The sequence below is a fragment of the Adiantum capillus-veneris genome, chromosome 16 (genome assembly GCF_014529385.1).
Source record: "Adiantum capillus-veneris isolate H3 chromosome 16, ASM1452938v2, whole genome shotgun sequence".
NCBI lineage: Eukaryota > Viridiplantae > Streptophyta > Polypodiopsida > Polypodiales > Pteridaceae > Adiantum > Adiantum capillus-veneris.
The window spans coordinates 87,596,469-87,617,521 of NC_140946.1; the positions used below are offsets into that span (position 1 = coordinate 87,596,469).

Genomic DNA, 21,053 nt, shown 5'->3' on the forward strand with positions numbered 1-21,053 from the left:
CTGGGTGTCGTGCTAGAATCCTGTGGATCCTCTGCCGCAATCTCCGCCGGTGCTGCGTGGCTCCCCTCCTCAGTCGCGGTCGTCTCGATCTCCCTAACTCTATAGCTCGATCAATGAGAGTACCGCTGATGTGTGTATGGGTGGGAACCGAGCTCTCTGGTGGTGGTGTCCCCTCTGACTCTGTGGTACTCAGACTGAAGAAATCTGAGATGCGTCTCTGGGACTGTCTCTGTCTTTGTCCCTTTCAATAGAGCGTCTCTATGTCTCTGAATCTCAAGTAGGAATAATCCGAGACATCTTTGATCCTGATATCTCATGACTCTGTCTAACGAGTCAAAACCATCTCTGAATAGACAATGAAAGCGTCCCCGTATCTCATAGTAGATTGTGCAGCAACATATGTAGTGAAACTCTGTCTCTGGTTCTGCATGGCATAACTGACATATCCTACTGTCTGCTGGTATGCCTCTGAATCTACCTGTCTCAATCCCAAGCTGGTGTGAAGATGTGCGAATCTGGCCAATAGCACATCGTAACCTATGAGATAGATGTGTGTCCATGTAACTGGGCCGTGTGGCAAATCCGTCTGTCGTGAGTTGAAGAAGATGTTCTCTATAGAAAACCCTCTTCGTACCCAACTCCCGTGATGGTTCTATCCATGTCCTCTTGCTATCAAGCTGGATAAGATCCTGCCGAATGAGTCTAGTAGTCTCCATCCGTGTAAGAGCCAAGGATGGTGCATCAATAGAATACTGGAAAGGGGGCAGCCTGTCCATGCTGAAACCATGCCTCTGAAACCATGAGCTCATCTGTGCATACCAACATGATGTATCTCCCTGTAATGCCAGCTGTCTGGATGACTCGAGAGCAAGCCTGGCATACCTGTCCCTGGTGGTGTCCCATAAGCTGTGTACAAATGATACTGATCTGGTGAGTGCCTCAACCTCCATAGGTGGGGCAGCCAGCTCCGCTCGTATGATGTCATGTGGGACTGAGGCCTTGGCTCTAATCAGCCTAGAAATCATAGATATCAGGGGTCTCTCCATATTAGTCCATCCAGCACTGTCAATAGACAGTCCCCAAACCTGAACCGCGTAGTGCATAACTGAAGCGACCAAAGTATTGAAAAGCCAGAGCTTTGTTCGAGGTTCCTGGAACTGAACTTGCGAACAAATCCTCTCTAAACCACCTAGGGCTGCATAGGCACGAGTCAATCAAGTGTCTGCTGCCACTTTCAGTGTGAACCTCGGTCCACTAAAGACCACCCCAAGATATGTGTATGCATCAGTGTACTCCATACTGTCCTGTCCATATGTGAAAGTAGGTGCTGATCTCCTAACCCACTGTGGCGTGGTATTAAATACCATGACCTTGGTTTTACCAAGGTTGACAGACAATCCACTATCCTCTGCAAAACTATGCAATGCGTCCAAATGTCTCTGCATACCCTCTGGCGATTCTGATATCAACACGATATCGTCAGCATACAATAAAAGAGGGATCCATGTCCCTGCAAGCTGAGCACCTCTATCTCCTCCTCTGTCAATATAATCAGAGACCCCATCAACATACATACCAAATAAAGTAGAGGACAGTGGGCATCCCTGTTTCACTCCGATGGTGGAGTGAACTATGTCAGATATCCCCTCTGATGTGCGTACATGACCCATCACTGAACTGTACAATGCCATGATCCCCCACATCAGCTCTGTGGGTACCCCCAATTCCATAAGCCGGTGCATCAATCTGACCCTCGGCACTGTGTCAAAGGCTTTGCGAAAATCCACAAAGCTGCAGTATATCCGTCTACCATGTGCTCGACCCTCCTCAATGATAGCTCTGAGTGTAAAGACATGATCTAGTGTGGAGAAACCCCTTCTGAAACCAACCTGCCCAGGTGCTCGTATGCCCATAATCTCTGCCCAACTGCTCAGCCTATGCTCGAGGATGGATGCATATAACCGTGCCAATGTGTGTCCTACCATGATAGTACGGTAATTCCCCGGCACTGTGGGGTCACCTGTCTTGAAGATAGGTATAATAGTAGATAATCTCCAAGACTCAGGGAGACCCTCACACATGACACGGTTGAATAGCCGTGCAAGCATCTCTGCCAACAAATCCCCAGCATGTATAATGTGCTCTGCTACCAAACCCTCATGATCCTGTGCCCGTCTGGTCTTCATCCTGTCAATGGCCTCCTTTACCATCTCAGTGGTAAAGAAGGTGCTCGTAGCCGGACATGGCTGTGGTGGGTCTGGTAATGGTGGTTGTCCAGGTACAGTGTATAAAGATGTTGCATACTGCCCCCATATCTCTGTAGAAGTAATCACTGGTGGGGGAGACTTCTCATGGAATAGACGCCAAGCCTCTCCTGAATCTCTACTAAGGAAGAGCTGATATAAATCTTGCTCCATCTGGACCAAGAAAGCTCGCTTCTTCCGCCGCACTAGTCGTCATGTAGCAATGCGCGACTGTCTATAGGTGATCACTCCCAATGTAAGGTCCCGCTGTATCTGAGCTCTCCTCTGTCTACACTCCTCATCATACCAGTTGTTCTGAGGCATGTGCCCAAAAAGACGTCTCTGCCCCGGCTGAGTGTGTGGATATGCCTCTGTCGCTGCCCCATGTAATGTCACTGTCAACATAGATGTGATTTCCTCCACTGTGTATACTGGCTCTGATGTGCATAAAAGCCTACGTATCTCCTCTACATAGACTGAGTCAGTCTCTCGTGTAAAAGTATAGCGTGTATGTCCACCACCCCGTGAGGCCTGAGATGTATTGTACTCAAAGGAGACTGATAATGTTAAAAGTGCATGATCTACTGCTATCCCAACTGGCCTGGGCCCCACTGTGAAATCCTGAATGTGAGAGATAAAGCTCGGATGTGTCAGAACATAGTCTACAGTGCTGGACCCATGTCTATGTGGAAAACAAGTAAAACCTGTAGACAATGGGAAAGTCGTTAAGCCATTCAGTATGGCTAAACTGTGAGTAGTCGTCATCTCTCTCAGGTATCTCCCATACTCTGTATGCTCTCTGTCGTGTGAGCATCTCTCAAGTCCCAACTCCTCTGGCTCTAGCTCTCTAAGCATCTCCTCTGATGTGTCATAGAAGACTGTCTGTGAGCTGCCTGTACGGGCATTGAAATCCCCCAGGAGTATGATGTCTCCATCTCTGGAGAACTCCCAGATATCATCATCAAGTGCAGAGTAAGGAGACTATCCTCTGGGTGAAGCATATACTGAAGTGCTGGGAGGAAAATAGCATATGGCGATGTACAAGAAACGTCCAGTCTCTGCCCTCAGCCTCACCCACAAGTATCTGGCCTGATCATCTCTCCGAACTATGTGCAATAGTGGTTGGAGCTCCTCTCTGAAAAGAACTGCTACACCTGTTGATCCTCTAGTCCCATGTGCAGTTCTGGTGCATGTCCTACAAGTTGTCTCCCATCTGTATCCTGATATGTGCGGCATCAACTGTCCTGGAGCCTGATGAGTCTCTGAGTAGAAAACAATGTCTCTGTCTCTGAAGCTATCCTCAAAGGCCCCCACATCAAGTCTATACGAACCATTACAGTTCCAAACTGCCATCCTGAGAGTGGTCCCATAGGTCTCGCACCGTCATGTAGAGCGGTGCTCTGTAATCACTACTCGTCCATTTCTGTAGAAAGCTAACTTCCCCTTCTCCCTTGCTGCTATAATCTCTGGCATGACCTCTCTCATATGTGCAAGCTGTGAGAGCGTAAGATCATCTCCTAAAAAGATACCTGTTTTCTTGAGGGTTGGCCTCTTCTTTAAAAAGTCTTTCTTTTCTTCCATGGAGGGAAAGCGCAAAATGAGAGCCCGTCCTTTTGAACTCTCCCCATTACCTTCACTCTTCTTGCTAACTCTCCAAGCTTGTGTGTGCGAGGGCTTCTCCACCCCCATCATGGACATGAGGCTCTTCACCTCTTGGTCCACCTTATCTGAATCTTTTAGGCCGGTCACTCTCACGTGTAGAGCGCGTACCCTTCTTCGTTGTTCCTCTTCTAGTGTTTTGTTGATGATGTCGGGTGTAGTCGGAATTTCCTTGCCCTTTCCCTTCTTGACAACTTCAATCCATTTTTCAGCCTCGTCCATTTTCTTTTGCGTTTTGGAGAGAACCTCCACCCATGAGGTCTTCATTTCTCCTTCCTCCTTTATTTCTTTGACTTGTGCTCGTATACTATTCAGCTCGTCAATCATTGATGGCTGAATTTCCCCATCTTCAAGGCGTCTTCCCTCTTTGGTTTCGTCGAGTTCCTCCCGAAGGGCTGAGATGCTACTTTTTAAAGCTTGAATTTCATCCCGGAACTCCTTGCGTTCTAGTTCCCTCGCCTGTTCCTTCCTCTTTTTCCATTCGAGAATTAAATTCTTCTCTTTCTTCCACTCATCCATGTGGGCTTTGCATTCTTTCAACTCCTTTTCAATGGCTGTCATCCTCTTGCTTGTGACCATGTAGTGCGCCGCCATTTGTCTTGCCTTATTTGTTTCACTTTCTGAGAGAGAGGAGAGAGCAACCTATACGCACCGCATTATGCATACATATGTTTCCCCATTCAGCCTACATGGCATATGTTTGCTTTCTGTATGTGTCAATTTGCAATTTCTGTGAGCTTTGCAGTTTCCAAATTCCTTGCAAATAAACCCCTGCAGGTTTGATGAACGTTGCAAGCCGGTAAAGCTGGTGGGCACTGCAGAGGGTGACGGCGATGGGAAGTCTAGCACTGTGTTGATAAAGAGAGAGAGAGAGAGGGTGCGCCAGTGACCTGCTCCCTTTTCGTTTCTGCAGCCCTGTACTTTCAACAACCCCAGCCTGCCTTAAAACCTGTGCGCTGTGGTACTGAGGCTGAAAACTTGCGCACTGTGTTGCTGAGGCCGAAATTTGCGCGCTGTGGTGCTGAGGCTGAAACCTGCGCGCTGTGGAGCTGACTGAAACCTGCGCGCTGTGGTGCTGAGGCTGAAGCAACGTTGACAGAGCCTCCCAGTTTCAAGGTTCGCACTTGGGATGGGGCGGTGGAGATTTTGCTACCGCTGGCAGGTGCCCACGCAATGGGGGAGAGAGAGAGAGAGAGAGAGAGAGAGAGAGAGAGAGAGAGAGAGAGAGAGAGAGAGAGAGAGAGAGAGAGAGAGAGAGAGATAAAATGAAATGAAATGTTATATTAACGTCTTCAAAAGGCCAAAATGACCTATGAGACCAATCAGTTACAAAATAGTGAATCTAATACCATGTCTGGGTACAAAAGAACTAGAAAAGAACTAGAAGTGGAACAAAATACTACTACTACTACTACAATCTAAAACTACGTGGGTGTAGCAGCTGATACAATAGGTACCCGGTAAACTGGATGTAACAGTGTGTGAAACAAAGATGGAAGAAATGGTGAGGATCCATCCTCATCTGCACTCTGGATGTCGAGAGAGTATGGCTCGAATCTTCTGTTGTAGTCTCCGTCGATGCTGTGTAGCTCCTCTCCTCAGTCGCGGTCGTCTGTATCTCTGTAGCTCCAATGCTCGGTCGATGAGAGTGCCAGTAGTGGTCGAATGAGTGTGCGACGAGCTCTGCAATGGTGGCTGCTCCTCTGGCTGTCCCATATCTAGTGAAAAGAAATCTGTAATGTGTCTCTGGGACTGCCTCTCTCTAGCTCTCCCCAGTAAAGTGTCTCTATACCTGTGTAACTCAAGTAGATATAGTCCAAGACATCTCTGATCCTCATAACTCATGACCCTAGATAGAGGACCAAAACCCTCTCTGAATAAGCAGTGGAAACGCCCCCGTATCTCATAGAACACTGTGCAATGACATATGTAGTGCAACTCTGTCTCTGGCTCTCTCTGGCATAATCGGCATATCCTGTTGTCTGCTGGTATCCCTCTGAATCTACCAGTCTCAATCTCGAGCTGATGTGAGGATGTGCGTATCTGACCAATGGCACAACGCAAACCATGAGACATATGTGTGTCCATGTAGCTGGGTCGAATCACAAACCCATCTCCTGTGAGGTGGAGAAGATGCTCTCTATAGAAAGCCATCTTCGTGCTCAACTCCTGAGGCGGCTCTATCCATGTCCTCCTGGTGTCGAGCTGGATCAGGTCCTGACGAATGAGTCTAGTGATCTCCACCCGTGTAAGAGACAGCGAGGGTGCCTGAAGAGAATACTGGAAAGGGGGCAACCTATCCATGGTGAAGCCATGCGTCTGAAACCATGAAGTCATCTGTGCATACCAGCATGAAGTGTCCCCCTGTAGAGCTAACTGTCTGGAAGACTCAAGGGCCAGTCTAGCATATCTGTCTCTAGTAGTATCCCATAGGCTTTGCACAAAGGACACTGATCTGGTAAGCGCCTCAATCTCCATGGGGGGGGCAGCTAGCTCTGCTCGAATGATCGCGTGAGGTACGGAGGCCTTGGCTCTAATCAATCGGGAGATCATAGATACCAAGGGCCTCTCCATACGTCTCCAACCATCCTGGCCTACAGAAGGTCCCCATACCTGTACCCCATACATCATAGCTGAGGCTACTAAAGTATCAAAGAGCCATAACTTTGTCCGAGGTTCCTGGAACTGAACCTGCGAACACATCCTCTCCAAGCCTCCCAAGGCCGCATAAGCTCTGGTCAGTCTAGTCTCTGCTGCTCTCCCCAAAGAAAACCTCGGCCCAGTGAAGACTATCCCAAGGTAAGTGTATGCATCTGTATACTCCACAATCTCTTGACCATACGTGAAGGTCGGTGCCGATCTCCTGATCCACTGCGGTGTGGTGTTAAACACCATGACCTTGGTTTTACCAAGGTTTACAGACAATCCACTATCCTCTGCAAAACTGTGTAATGCATCCAACTGTCGCTGCATACCCTCTGGTGAGTCAGAGATCAAGACAATATCATCAGCATATAACAACAATGGGATCCACGTCCCTGCCAGCTGGGCACCTCTATCACCCTCTCTGTCAATGTAATCAGACACCTCATCAACATACATACCAAATAGAGTAGGAGACAATGGGCAACCCTGTTTCACCCCGATAGTGGAGTGAACTAAGTCAGATATCCCCTCTGGGGTGCGTACATGTCCCATCACTGATCTGTATAAAGCCATAATCCCCCAAATCAACACTGTGGGCACCCCCATCTCCTGCAGTCTGCGCATCAGTCGAGCTCTCGGTACCATGTCAAATGCTTTGCGGAAATCCACAAAGCTACAATAAATTCGTCTCCCATGTGACCTGCCCTCCTCAATGATAGCTCTGAGTGTCAGAATATGGTCAAGAGTGGAGAAACCCCTCCTGAAACCTGCCTGTCCCTTTGCCCGTACACCCTCACCCTCTGCCCAGTTACTCAACTGCTGCTCAATAATGGATGCATACAATCGTGCCAGTGTGTGTCCAACCATAATAGTGCGGTAATTAGAGAGAGAGAGAGACATGTCTCCTCCTTGACCTCTAAGAGTTCAAAGGCATCTTTTCAAAAGATTCCTAAAAGGATTTTTCATCCCCCCTACCCTGGTGGGGGCTCAATTTTCTAAATTAATACATTTCTACTTCATCAGACAAGTCTTTAGGAGGAGCACTTTTGGGCTCACACACGCTCCTTCAACTCACTCTACCTACAATTTGCAGGTAAGGTAATGTAGCCTTTGCACCGCTACCTACACTTCTAAAAAAGCCACAACTGTTATCTATGGCTTCTCTAATGGACATGGTAAAGAAAGGGGGAGAGGTAGAGGAGAGCAGATAAGATGCACAAGAAAAGGAAGGACTGCATCTCAAAAGGAGGTCCACCACACCTTTACCTAGTAACAATGACCACAACTCCATGTTTGTATGGATGTATGTATGTGTTACTGGTTGGCTTTCAATCTTCAATTGCCCAATTGTAGTGAATATAGAGAGTGGATATCAACACTTGTGACACCGTCTAAGAAGAGAAAAAAAAGCTAGAACATCATAAGAAAACTATCATACTTCTAATCTCAAGGTTATTGCATGTGTGAATGCATTATGAAAACTAAGGTGCATGCAACCTCATACAATCTAGGCTATCAAACCTTGAATAGAAACTCTTGACTAGGGCGTCTTCTTGTTATCTTTATTTATGTCCTTACTGAGTGCTTTTGTTTGTGCCTTGTGCTCTTTTGGTTTCTCCATAATATACACTTGTTTTACAATAACAAAGGGATCCTTTCGCACGGCCATTAGTGCAATGTACCCTCTCTTCTCTACACACAGTGTGTGTGTGTGTGTGTGTGTGTGAGAGAGAGAGAGAGAGAGAGAGAGAGAGATCTTTTAGACTTTAGATCTATGAAAACACAGGTATATGGAGTCTTCTAATAGGCTTTTTTAAGGAGAAAGGAATCAATCAAATGCTTACAAAATATAATTAATTTAATAACTGTCTACAGTTCACTCCTTAATCGCTAGCATGCAAGGTCTTGAGTTCAAGACCCATGAGATAGATCGAATTGGTCTCTTTAGGGGATCGACCTGCTATGATATGTGCAGGAAAATGTGTGGAGCAAGTAAAGCCAAGCTTCCCAAGTGCTGATCAGCATGCCTGAGAGAATTGTTTCCCTTACCATATTCAATGATCATCCGTAAAGCTAGGAGCTTGAGAATTGAGATCATCTTGCCGCTGGCAGAATGGCACCAAGATTTATTCATTGCAATGGCAGTCGGAAGCTCGAACTTTGTAATGCATGGAGTTGTTTGGTTCTTTGCCATTGGCATGGAAGCAAGAACCAAGGATCAAGCACGAGGAGCCCGTGCAGTAATTTTCTTTTTTTGTTGCCTGAACTTCATTGACCTGCCCCTCTAGTGTGCATCAGCTCATTCACCCGACTAGTCATGGTCAGCTCAATGGTTTCAAATTCAGCTCCTTCACCTTCATAGCCATGATCTCTCAAATGCCTTTACTTCCCCACCTGCTCACGCACCTTGCAAACTTCAACATCTATGCCAGCCTCCATCAGAGTACTGATCCAGGCCCGCTGCTGATCTGACAACTGATCACGCGGACCCTTTACTTCCACAAGCTTTGCCTCTCCAGCAAATGAGCTGTATGCATTCGGACAGCCATCACTACATAAAGCACATGCTACACGCGAGTTGGGTACCCGCCACAGAAACAGGTCTGGCATGCCACCTGCTAAACCTGCATGATCCTCTGCCAACAGTCTGCATACGGATGCTAATCCACGTCCACCAACACAGGCAGCCATGGTTTGAAGCTCTTGCAATTTGTATCGTTCCCAGTTCAACCCCCTACAAACTGTGCCAAACCACTTTGACCATGTTGTGGCAAGAAGCTGAGGTACTTCCTCAGTTTGTATTCGCTGGAGCTGTGCCTCTATCAAGGGCTCTCTTGCCAAATAAAACGCATCTGTGTCCAAATCAAGTGGAGCAGCCTACAGGCAAAAGCAGACAAATTAAGTAGCTTGAATTTTCACCAATTCTTTTGCAAAAAGACAAGCAAAAGAGAGAGCACCTGAAAAGGGTGCCAAAACACGTTTGGTATGTCCACAAACAGAACATCCCACATCAGCAAGGCAAACAATGTCATCCAAATGCCCCCCTCACAGTGAACACCCTGCCAGCCCCCGCCTGAATCTCCAGCATAATGCTGAAGAGCCAATTCCTCTACACTGCACTGGTCATTATTATATCCATAGAATCTGCTTTTCGACCCAGTTTGGCGATTCAAAGGCCTTCCATTGATAATCACCTGGCAACCAATAAGAGCTTGTCACCAACGCTTGCATACAAAATGCGCCCGGGCATTCCGTGGCCGATAATGCCACTGAATGTCATGCCCTGGCACATCAAGGCTTGCATACAGGACGTGCTAACAAAAGTTTGACCAAAGGTTCCTACCTCCTTGCAGGATTGAGACAGGGCTCTTGCAAAGGATGGCTTCTTCCATCTGCGAGGCGGCTTGCCAAGACGGACAACACGTCTTTGTAAGGCTATACGACCACCATGGCGTATTCTAGAATCATTCAGGCCATCCTCAGCAACTTGCAAGCTCTCCTCCTTGTAGCCTAAATGTTCGAGGTCCATTGACAGCCTGACGGTCCAATAACCTCGCCTTCCAGGACAACAAGGTTGGTTTAAGAGTTGTTCTAGATGACACACCGCCTCTGCATACCTTCACAGGAAACACAATAATCAATTCTTTGAGCAGTTCTGAGAAAACTTACAGCACTCTTACCACCTATTACCTGCGCTCTCGCTCAAGGACAGACACTCCTACAGTAACAATTGTCGCAAATACCCATGTGGCTGAAAAACGAGCAAGAAATGGATCTTGAAGTCCACAAGTCTCTGTTCTTGCTTCATCTGCTTGCTTAGAGGTCAATTGCAACGAAGCTCTATTTAAGCAATGTTCAATAGAATTCAAATCGTTGCCTTCTACTGCCGCATCCATTGTCTGAGCAACTTCAAGGGCCTGTGAAAAAAGGTATGACCATAACCTTGTGTTTGGGAATTGAATAAATGAAAACCTCTCACATTGGAAGATAATGAACCTGCTCATAAGCTAAAAGAGCTTCCCGTGTCACAAAAGCCCTCCTGGTTTGACTGCAAACATAAGAAGGATACTTAATGGCACCCATGTCTACCAATAAAAAGGAAGAAGTATCTTGCTCCCCGTTGAGAAAGAAGAGTCTCTGCAATCAAGGTTTCCACATCCATAATCACTAAGCTTAAAATCAGCAACTGTAAAAAGTGTGCTCAGTAATAAAGCACCTGTAAGCGCCAGAGAAGGAAGCTTGCCATATCAGAAACACAAACAGAAAGTCCTATTGCTTCAAATACAAGGGGCACTATTGCAGCCTCTTCGCTGCAAAATATTAGACATTCTTAAATTACTGAAAGGCTGAGTCTCAATGATGATTACTGGAACCAGCTTTTTACCTGCCTGTTTCAGTACCTAAGTCCTGGTGTTTTTCTTTAGCAGCAAACATTATCCAGTCAAGCAATTCATCTTTCTTTGGCACGCTACTGCCTTGTCTTTTGTGCTGCAGAAGCAAATGAAATCTTGAAAAAGAAGCAATTGCAAAAATGGACTCAAAGAGCTGAGACCGGTTCTCTCTTCATTTAATTAGCCAGTATCTTTGCAGATACCATTCTGCTCCACAACCTACCCCAATCAAAAAATCCCACCAGAAGATTCCTAAAGTAAGTATCGAACTCGCACGGATCTAGCTTTGAGTCTACTGTCGCTGAGTTAACCGACTCGCCCAATGGATTTCGGTGTTTGCTGTGTACTCCTTTTTTATTAAAAAAAATACTCAACGCACTATCCCTTACCCAGGTGCTCAGATCCCGCCACATAGGCCCTTGACGTGCCATCTATTTTCCCATGTGCTGCCTGGGCTCAACCCTGTGTGCTTGTCTCCACAGCCACCACCTGCCTGCACATTTCCTTTTCCTCTTTAATCCTCCATGGCATCTGCCAAGATTCGCCTCAAAAAGCATTTCTCAGAATTGTAGCTACATACTGGTGAAACAAGTTATAGGAAAAAACTTTGTGTCTGGCCCCAAATGTGTGTAATTTGTTTCCATGCCCAAAATTTGTGTATACTCCAATCACTCTAGAGTTGATTGCTTCATGAGGGAATGCAGGCTCCCCTGAAAATAGCCTGCCTACATGCTATTCTCCACCAGGGTTGTGTGGTAAAAAACCCAATCGCCTTATTTTACAAGGTTCGCAATGTGAGTGGCTCTTAGTGCAATCTGCAAGCAGCCTCACTCTCAACAACTGCATCAACAGAGGACAACTCCATAACAGCAACTCAATAACAACAGAACTGAAAAACAATGGGGGTGCAGAGGCTCAAGAGTATGCACATCACAAGGCCGATCAGAGATAGTTCACTCCACTGTTGAAGTGAAGCAGGGACGTCCGCTCTTACCATCACCAAGCTCGCTAAGGACAGTGAGGGTGTCCAAGACCAAAGATACGCGCAGGTACAGGTGATGATTAGGGCTGGGCTGAATCTTATGAGGAGCGACTTTGAAAGAGAAGTATCTACTAGCATGCAAGCCTACAAAAGTAAACTACATAATACACTCAAAGAGGCAATGCAAAATGCTATGCAAGCCGAGGTTATGGTTACCAAGACTTTGAAGCATAGAAATCCAAAGTGGAAAAGTTGATGAGTGAAAAGGATGCTGTGATTGAAGGTCTCAAAGGTGAACTTGCAGAATATAAAACGCGGGAAGCCTCCTCATGGGCGGATATCCTCCAATGCAAAAGAACATTGATGAAGCGGAGAAGTGGATCGCGGTCACAAAGGAAGGAACAGATGGAATGCCTATTACCACACCCCCATCCACCATCATTAACTTGACCTTAGAGGAGGAGCAAAAGAGGAAGATGAGAGCTCTTCATATCCGTGTCACAGGTCTCCAAGACACAGACAATGTAGAAGAAGAAGTTAATGAACTCCTAAAACAAATGAGCATCCCCAAGCCCACACACACGGGGGCTTGGAGAGTGGGAAAAAAAGGGAATGATGGCAGAGGTAGCTACAAAAAAAAAAGCGCTCATTAAACGCTTTCCTACCTTGGAGGCTAAATGGAGTTGGTTTAAAAAAAAAACAAACACTCCAGAAGATTGGGACTTTCTTGGGGGATGATCTCACCCTAGCACAGATAGCACACATGCAAGAGAAGATGCCAGAGACAAAGTAGCCAGAGAGAGAGAGGGGAAAATTGCTTTCTACAGAGGGGAGAGAGTGCTGATCTTAGAGAGACGCACCACATGACGATGCGAGACATGTCACATATGGGACCAGCCTAAAATTAGCAGCATGGAACTGTAATGGGTCACAGAAGCTTGATGTAAGTGCCTTTGAAGACCGCTTCAAAGGAAGAGACGTTATCTTCTATTCAAAGACACACCACGCACTCCGTAGCACCCTACCTAAGGTGACAGGATACCGTTAAGAGTCTACTTGTAGAGAGGAGGTTAGATCAGAGCATAGGGGACGAGGATCAAGAGGTGTAGCAGTATTGTACAAGGAGGACAGTCTATCATTCATATTGTACATAGGGATGAACATGCCTGTGACGGGTTTTCGAAAAGCTGGCGTTGAAAACTACCCAACGTAAATCACAGAAATCCGTACGGGTTGCCATGTCAACAGGTCATCGTAAAATCTGGAAATCCGTACAAGCTGCCACATCAATAGTCAACACAAAATACGAAAATCCGTTTTGCTGCCACATAATCAGCTTCTACGCTGTCTTTTGTGTGTGTGTGAGGATCCAGCTTTATTTTAATGCCTTTATGTCACTTGGGCCCCATCGCACGGGGTCCCATAAGTTGGCGGGAACTTCTTTAAAAATAGACCCACTCGGCGATAATTTGTAAGTTGGCGAGAACTTCAACTTCTTCTATTGCTTCTAGGGTTTAGGCCCCTCGGCTGGGATCTGCAAGTTGGCTCCATTCTTTAGTGACTTGACACGTCAACAGTTTGTAACATCCCCCCTGCTTGAAAGAAAGTAATCATTCGCGATTACAGCATATCTGCAAAACAACTCCAGTTAGCTCAAAAAATTTAGAGGGTCAATCCGAGGGACAATCAACTTGGTCTTTTTGTTAAGGAGTTGGCTTCTCCTTTCGACTCTTTTGTTGAGGAGTTGGCTTCTCCTTTCGTCCAAATCGGAACTCTTGATATTCCGACGTAGTAAATTAGCCATCACACCCAAACCGCACTGATCTTTTCCATGGGTGTCTTGATGCACTAAAATTACATACCCAGGAATATTCAGCGGTTGGCACATCACAATGCAACACAAATGCTCACATATGCATGTTACAAGACATATAAACATAAAGTCGGCAATGAACAGTCCTTTCGCAAATAACCATCCAAGTCCGGGCCATGAGCTGTCCAATGACTCCCTCATCACTCCTCCTGGTCCGGGCCATGAGATATAGAGGCCTTTTACAACCAAACGCCTCCCAGACCGCAGCCTACGTCATTTGGAGGTGTTGAGAGTAACGACTGCTCAGACTTCTCAATACTCCCTCCGTAAATAACCATCCACGTCCGGCCATGAGTAAAGAAAACAACACTTTTCAATCATTCAATACTCCTTCCGCAAATAACCACAAGGCTCTAGGCCATGAGCATTCTCAAACATCATTTCTCACTACTACACCCGGAAGTAAAATCACCAATCATTGAAACCTACTTATTAAAACCAGAGTCAAACGATTCAAATCGGCACCAAGACAGGTTTAAAACATATAGCATCTATTTCATACAAATTCCAAATAAATTTTCAAACAATACTTTCTCAAATAGAGTTCAAAAGTATCTAGCTATAAAACAACTAGAGAGTTCATTCAAGGTTTTGTTCGAACATCCGAACTTTGAGGACGACTGGCTTGCCCTTCTGCATCACGGTGATGGTTCGGTTCCGAACTTGGAGTCATTCTTGTCATGCAAAGGCATGCCCAAGAAAACGTCGCAATTGCCCAACTTCATAACGTGGAAATCAGCTTTTCCATGATAATCTTGGATAGTCACTGGAAGAGGACCAATGAGCGGTACCACTTTCTGAGTTTGCCCTAGAGGTCATGTAACTACGTGCAAAAACTGTCTTGAAAGCTTGCCAGGTCCTTGGAGCATGCTGTTGTGTCGTGATTGAACTCCACCATTGCATAGCATTATCTTTAAGAAATCCCGCTGCTCGAGAAATCTTGGATTCTTCTATATAGTTCCCCAAAGCATAGATGTTGTCGAATTGCTCTAGGAACTGCAATGCTTTCTTGCGATCTTTCACCCCGGAAAAAGTGAAAAAATTTGATTGTCGTGCCCCCATCCTTGAAATCTTTGGGTTGGTTAGGCGCGTATCTCGGGTACGGATAATAAGGGTATCCATATGGGCTCCAACCATTGTAGCCTGGTGGCGGTGGTGGTGGGGGAGGTGGGGGCAATGGCGGTGGCAAAGGCAGTTGCACTGGATCAGGGTCAGATGGCTGCACCATATTCCTGAAGACTCCCCCAATCAAAACAAACAGCTGGGAAGGTTGCCGGTTGGAAGCTCTGGTGGGTACTAGGAATTTCACTCAAAAGAGCATAGGGAACACTTGGGGACTATAGATCAATTATGCAGGACACCTCAGCTGGGAGGGGGGCGCCAAGGCCCAAAAACCGATTTGGTCTGTTTTGGAGCTGCCTTCTTCTTCATTAAGTGCCTACAGTGTGTGCATCTGTGTGTGTGTGTGAGAGAGAGAGTAGTGGGTGCAAGTTTACAGCTTTAATGGAAAGCTTGCCTTCTCCTCTGTTCTATGTAACACGATGATTCTGCTCTCCTGCACCTCTCTCCCTTTTGAATACAGAAACGTGATGCCCAGCTCAAGGGCTACTCATCTATATGCATAGTTGTGTGGGTTTATGCACGATTGCCGAGGCAAGAGCCTCTTGCACATGTACCGGATTAGCTAGTTGTTAATCTGCGGCAGGTACAGGTTGATCGAAGAGATTTCTCGCAAGAAATCTCGTCCAAATCAAAGGGCAAGTAGCCCTACAAGTGTAGGAACTCGAGGGCTTGCTACGAATGTGACTGACACGTGAAATGGAACCCAAAACAGAGAATCACAACATGCTGTGTATCTTTGCAGTTTTCGTTGCCTAACAGTCCCAGGAGCTTTGGTGAAGCTAGGGAATCGTCATATAGGTGTTTTGGTACATTTTAGGGGCCAAAAACAGAGAATTCAGTGTGCTGTAATTTTTCGTTGGGTTTAGGAAAGTGCTCTAATGCGCTGGGAAAGTCACCTATCTCATTGGCATTTTGCTTGTGAAGCCTTCTACTTTCGTTATGTTGTGGAAATTGGACTAGAGTAGGCATTTTTAGCCCAATAAAAGTGGGACAGCATGTAAGAGTTTACAGGTTTTCTCCAAAGTTTAATTGGAATAAAGAAATACTCAAAGGGGTGCCAACCTTTGGGGCCAACGCGGTGTCAGTGTCTACTTGGGAGCACTCTAGCTGCCAAGCTGTGCTTTGTTTGAAGTGTTGGAATTACAGTCTCAAGTTTATTCGTGAAGTTCCTCTGTGTTGTGAAGTACAGGTAAAGTTAACCAAAGTAAAGATCGGCTGAAAGCCAAAGTCTACCGCCCTTTAGTGAGTCTACGGACCAGTTACACTAACTATCTCGTCGATGGAAGCAAGACAAGGTCTATAAAATTAGACCCTCGATAAAGGTGTTAGAGCTGGAACAGCCATTGAGACTATTAAAAGTAGTTTTGGTAACTATAGTTTTTGTATGGCTATCTAAGGGTATAATAGAACTTTGGTCAAAAGGTGGTTTGGGCATGGCCATCTGCGTCCCTCTGTAGACTCACATGCAGATGGCCACCCATCTAAGTTGTGGCCATCTAAGTTGTAGTCCATAATTAGTCTCTTTTTTAAACACTCAGTTGATGGAGGCATATGAGCTGCCACCCATGGACAAGTGAGTCCCTAATTTAGTATAAATGACCCAAAAAGAGAAATATAAAAGGAAAAGAAATTTATTATGCATATATGTTACCAAGCATGTTTAGGATTTGTATACTAGTCAAAATGAATAGGATTTGTGATTTTTAAAAAGACCTTGTCAACAAAATGACCTTGAATGAAGTTGTACAATATGGGACGCATGGTTTCATCTGAGAGCATTTTGTATACTTTTTTGTGCTCAGCTTCCAACAAAAAGGTAGAAAGTGAGTCCAAGAGGTTGGTACACCTGACAAAGAATTTTTATATGAGGACATATAAAGTACTTTAGGGAGGAAGAAAGTAAAGAGAACGATGAGCTACCTTCAAGAAAGCATGAGTGTAGAAATTTATACTTTGACTAATAGCCAATTAAGTGCTCATTGTAAGTCTCAAGAAAAAGACGTCACTCTACCCAATGATAGACAATGAGGTGAGAGCCTTACAGGACCTATCCACCTATTGGTGAATGGTCGATTCCCAACTAGGAATTGTGTATACACTTGAGGGAAAAGGAAGATTATTGGCTTGGAAATAAGTTAATGGGTAGATGGCCAATGAAACCGGCCCGTGGGGCGGTAGGTGTTGGCTTTCGCCCGAAATTCTTTACTTTAAACACACACACAGAGCACTTTGCAAATGAGACCTGTAACGGGAATTAACACTTAATCACACACACAACTCGGAAGCTAGAATGCTCCGAGCAGACGCCGACAACCTGTAGGCCCCAAAATTGGCGCCCCTTTCAGTATTTCTTTATTCTTTAGGAGGGTAAAGTACAAAGAAGAGTCCTGGGAATCCTTTGACTGTATCCCACTAGATACCGCCTGTTTTGGCCAAATTTCGGCAGCATAACAGTCCCAAAACTTGCACGAAACCAATTCCCCTGCTGGAACTCGCTTCTACTGGCGTATACCCTCTGATTCCTGCCTAAAAACAGTAAATTCAGCACGCCGTATTTACTGGTTATTGACCTGTTTTCAGCCCCAAACAGTCCCCTAACTGTCCTTTGCCAGTGGGGCACGATTCCCAATGATCCTGGCGTCCGTATGGCTGAAAAACAGTGAATTTACAGCGCATACACAGCGCTGATTTTGCACCTGTACGGTGAGGTTATGACCCTCACCAGTGCCTGCTTTGGAGCAGCAGTTAGCTACCCCTGTTCCTGCTCAAGGAGGCTCTTGCCTCAGCACAAAAGCATGAACCCACACAACTGTACATCAGTCAAATGAGTAGCCCTCTTGTGGGGCATCACATAACTGCACGTAGGGGAGAGAGAGCAGTGTGTAGTGTGCAGGGCATCACTCCTAGCACCACACTGTACATGAGAGGGAAAGGAAGCACTCCATAGCTCTTAACCTGTGACAGGTTGCAAATGAAGCCTCTCCCTTCTCTAAATTTAGCGCCAATTCTTCTGCAAGAGGAAAGTGCATGAAAAGTTGACACTTGGCGCATTTACAAGCATTTGCCCGTTTCGGGCTTGCCGCTTAAAAATATCCTGACCGTTTGCCCAGTTGACTTCGCGGCAGAGTTATAAAATGTTCCCCTAGTCATACCGGAGGTAATGACGCGAACACATTTCACGGCCCAAAATAGCAGTTCCCTAAATTTTAGGAGATGCTTCTGTTGGGCTCCCACTGGTCTTCTAACCATCTATCCTCATTGGGACCGCATCCAAAAATGCAATGTGGCCCAACTGTCGGATACTTTTTGTTGGTAGTCCCACCTTGACTTTACGCCTTAATTGAGTTCACTTCCTAGTATCCACCAACTTGCTAAGTGCGACGGGGGGACCTATATGATCTTGCTCTGAGCCTAGACATCCTCTTACCGTACGAATTCCAGTGCCGACCACTTCCCGTCTGCGGGTGAATCTACCGTTCACATTGGCCATACAATGTCCGACCGTTTGCTACTTCAAAAAGAGGGTCTCAAAACAAATAAAATAAACCCCATTGGAAAGAAACCAACAACCAAGGTTAGCAGTTGCCACATCTCTGTGACATGGTTAATAACTGCCACGTCCTCGTGACATACCCCCCTCTTGAAATCGCAAACGTCCTCGATTGCATACCATAAATACACGCCATTGATGATCTTGTGCTATTAACACTCTTTTATCATCGCATGTATCCGCAAGAAAGGTCGTAACATACATAGATACAAATTACTTAATGAGGCCTTCATACTTTTGCCATTTCCATCTATGGCACTGAACTCATATGTACATTTGATGTACTAGCTCTATCATTATCCCTCCTTTGCACACGTTGGGTTGGGGCATAAGTAGGCTGTAACCCAAAGGCTTCAAGGTAAAGCTGCAATACATTTGGTGACTCTGACAGTTCATGCTCTTCCATCCACTTTGCATCCATAGGCGGATAGTTCTTGAACTTCACCAAATAACGTCTTGCAACTTGTCCTTTAACTTTTTTGTCCTTATGTGCCAAAACTTGCTCAGGTACCAGGATCTCATCAAGTTCTTCAACTTCTGGCTGATCCTCAACTGGCATATCTTCTGGCACATCACCCACGCAGGGTCTTAGAAGACTCACGTGAAACGCATTATGAATCTTCCACGCATCAGGCAATTTCAGCCTGTAAGCCACATCGCTGATCTTGTCAAGCACTTGAAAAGGCCCATAGTAACGCATGCTAAGCTTAGGAAACAGCCGTTCCTTGCCCTTCATCTTCTTTAACCTTGCCTTTTCGAACCTTAAGAGAACCCAATCACCAGGTGATAGTAGCAATTCACGACGGTGACGATCAGCAGCCTTTTTCTGTTTTGCCTAAGTCTTCTCAAAGGCAACTTTAATCTTCTTATACATCTCATCCATGTTCTCAACATATCGATCTGCCTCAAAGATCTTGTCCTTTGTGTGCAAAATGGGAGGAACCTTTTTGCCGCCTTCAACAATTTCAAAAGCTGCTTTGCCAATAGACGAATGCACCGTATTATTGTACGCATATTCAAGCATAGGCAAATACTGTTCCCACTTTCCTTTATTATCTGACACATAGCATTTCAGCAGATCTAAGACAATAGAATTGGCCTCTTCTGACTGTCCATCAGATTGTGGATGAAACGAAGACGAGAACTTGAGCGTAGTACCCATGTTCTCAAACAATCCTCTCCAGAATAAACTGGTCATGCGAGGATCACGCTCACTGATAATCGATTGTGGCATACCATGATACTTAAACACATTGTACATGAACAAGTGTGCCATCTGATCAGATTTTATCTTCTTCCTGACAAGGATAAAATGGGTCTGCTTGCTGAACCTGCAGATAATGGTCCATATACCATCATTCCCTGTTGGTGTCCTTGGAAGATCAAAGATAAAGTCCATAGCAATGCTTTCCCATGGCTTATCCGGAATCGGCAGTGGTTGTAACAACCCTGGTGCCTTTTGCCTGTCAAACTTGACCTTTTGGCAAACTATGCATGCTCGCACAAAGGCATCCACATCTCTCCTCAAGGTAGGCCAATAGAAGAACGTCTCTACCGCTTTAACTGTTGCATCAATGCCACGATGCCCTGCATACGGTGGGACATGACTCTCTTCCATGACTTTATGTCGCAGTGGCCTAGTGACACAAAGTCTGCCATGCATCATCATAAAACCATCTCTGAGGAGGTAGTGCTCGTGATGTTGCCCCTCTTGTAACTGTTCAAAGATCCTTGCAAAATCTTCATCAGCAGTATACTGTTCCTTCATGTCATCTAACTCATGATGATAAGGAATTGACACAGCTGAAATTTGTGGCTTTCTTGATAACGCATCAGCCACAACATTCTTCTTGCCTTCCACATGCATAATCTGGAAGTGGAACATGGAAAGAATGTTTGCCCATCGCATATGCTTTTCGGATAACTTTGACTGTGTCAAGAAGTATCGCAAGGTCTGATGATCTGTTTGGACAACAAAATCAGCACCTAAGAGGTAGTGCTTCCAGCTAGAAAGCGCATGAATCACGGCCAAGAGCTCTTTCTCATAGACTTGCATAGTCCTCTCTGGCCCTTGCAAAATTCGGCTTTCATAGGCTACTACCCGTCCATCTTGCATTAGCACTGCTCCGATGCTACTGCCACACGCGTCACACTGGACCACAAATGACTTCCTGAGATCTGGCAGAACAATAACTGGATCTTAAGTCAACTTTTCCTTTAAGAGACTAAAAGCTGAAATCTCTTTTTGGGTCCATCTGAAAGTGACCTCTTTCTTTTGCAATGCGTGAAGAGGCGATGCTATCTCTGCAAAATTTCTGATAAACCTTCTATAGTAGGAACACGATCCCAAGAAGCTTCTGACATCGTGCACAGTCTTCAAGTCTGGCCATGTCTTGATAGCTTCGACCTTTGCGGGATCCATTCTAACACCATCCTTTGAGACTATGTGGCCCAGAAAGTGGATCTCTTCAAGGAAGAATTCACTTTTCTTAGGATTGACAAGTAACCTGTGACTGCGCAGCTCTTCGAACACAATGGTCAAGTGACGCCTATGCTCCTCTTCATTCTTCGAATACACAATCATGTC

General features: G+C 45.6%; 1 protein-coding gene across 3 annotated transcripts in view; it reads right to left on the minus strand.

Moving 5' to 3' along the window:
• Nucleotides 1-8,274: 8,274 nt before the first annotated feature.
• The window catches only part of LOC147439403 (zinc ion binding/nucleic acid binding/hydrolase), an 83,629-nt gene continuing 70,850 nt past the window's right edge, over nt 8,275-21,053 (minus strand). The window contains exons 10-16 of one of the 3 annotated variants that reach the window (XM_086485254.1): nt 10,933-11,036; nt 10,765-10,858; nt 10,545-10,685; nt 10,239-10,465; nt 9,892-10,165; nt 9,506-9,742; nt 8,280-9,425 (exon numbers count right to left, since the gene is read on the minus strand). In XM_086485254.1, the coding sequence (XP_086341380.1) occupies nt 8,931-9,425; nt 9,506-9,742; nt 9,892-10,165; nt 10,239-10,465; nt 10,545-10,685; nt 10,765-10,858; nt 10,933-11,036 (1,572 nt within the window). In that variant the 3' untranslated portion in view covers nt 8,280-8,930. Of the gene's footprint in view, nt 9,426-9,505; nt 9,743-9,891; nt 10,166-10,238; nt 10,466-10,544; nt 10,686-10,764; nt 10,859-10,932; nt 11,037-21,053 lie in introns of all 3 variants that reach the window. The other 2 variants (XM_086485256.1, XM_086485255.1) reach the window with 2 other exon arrangements.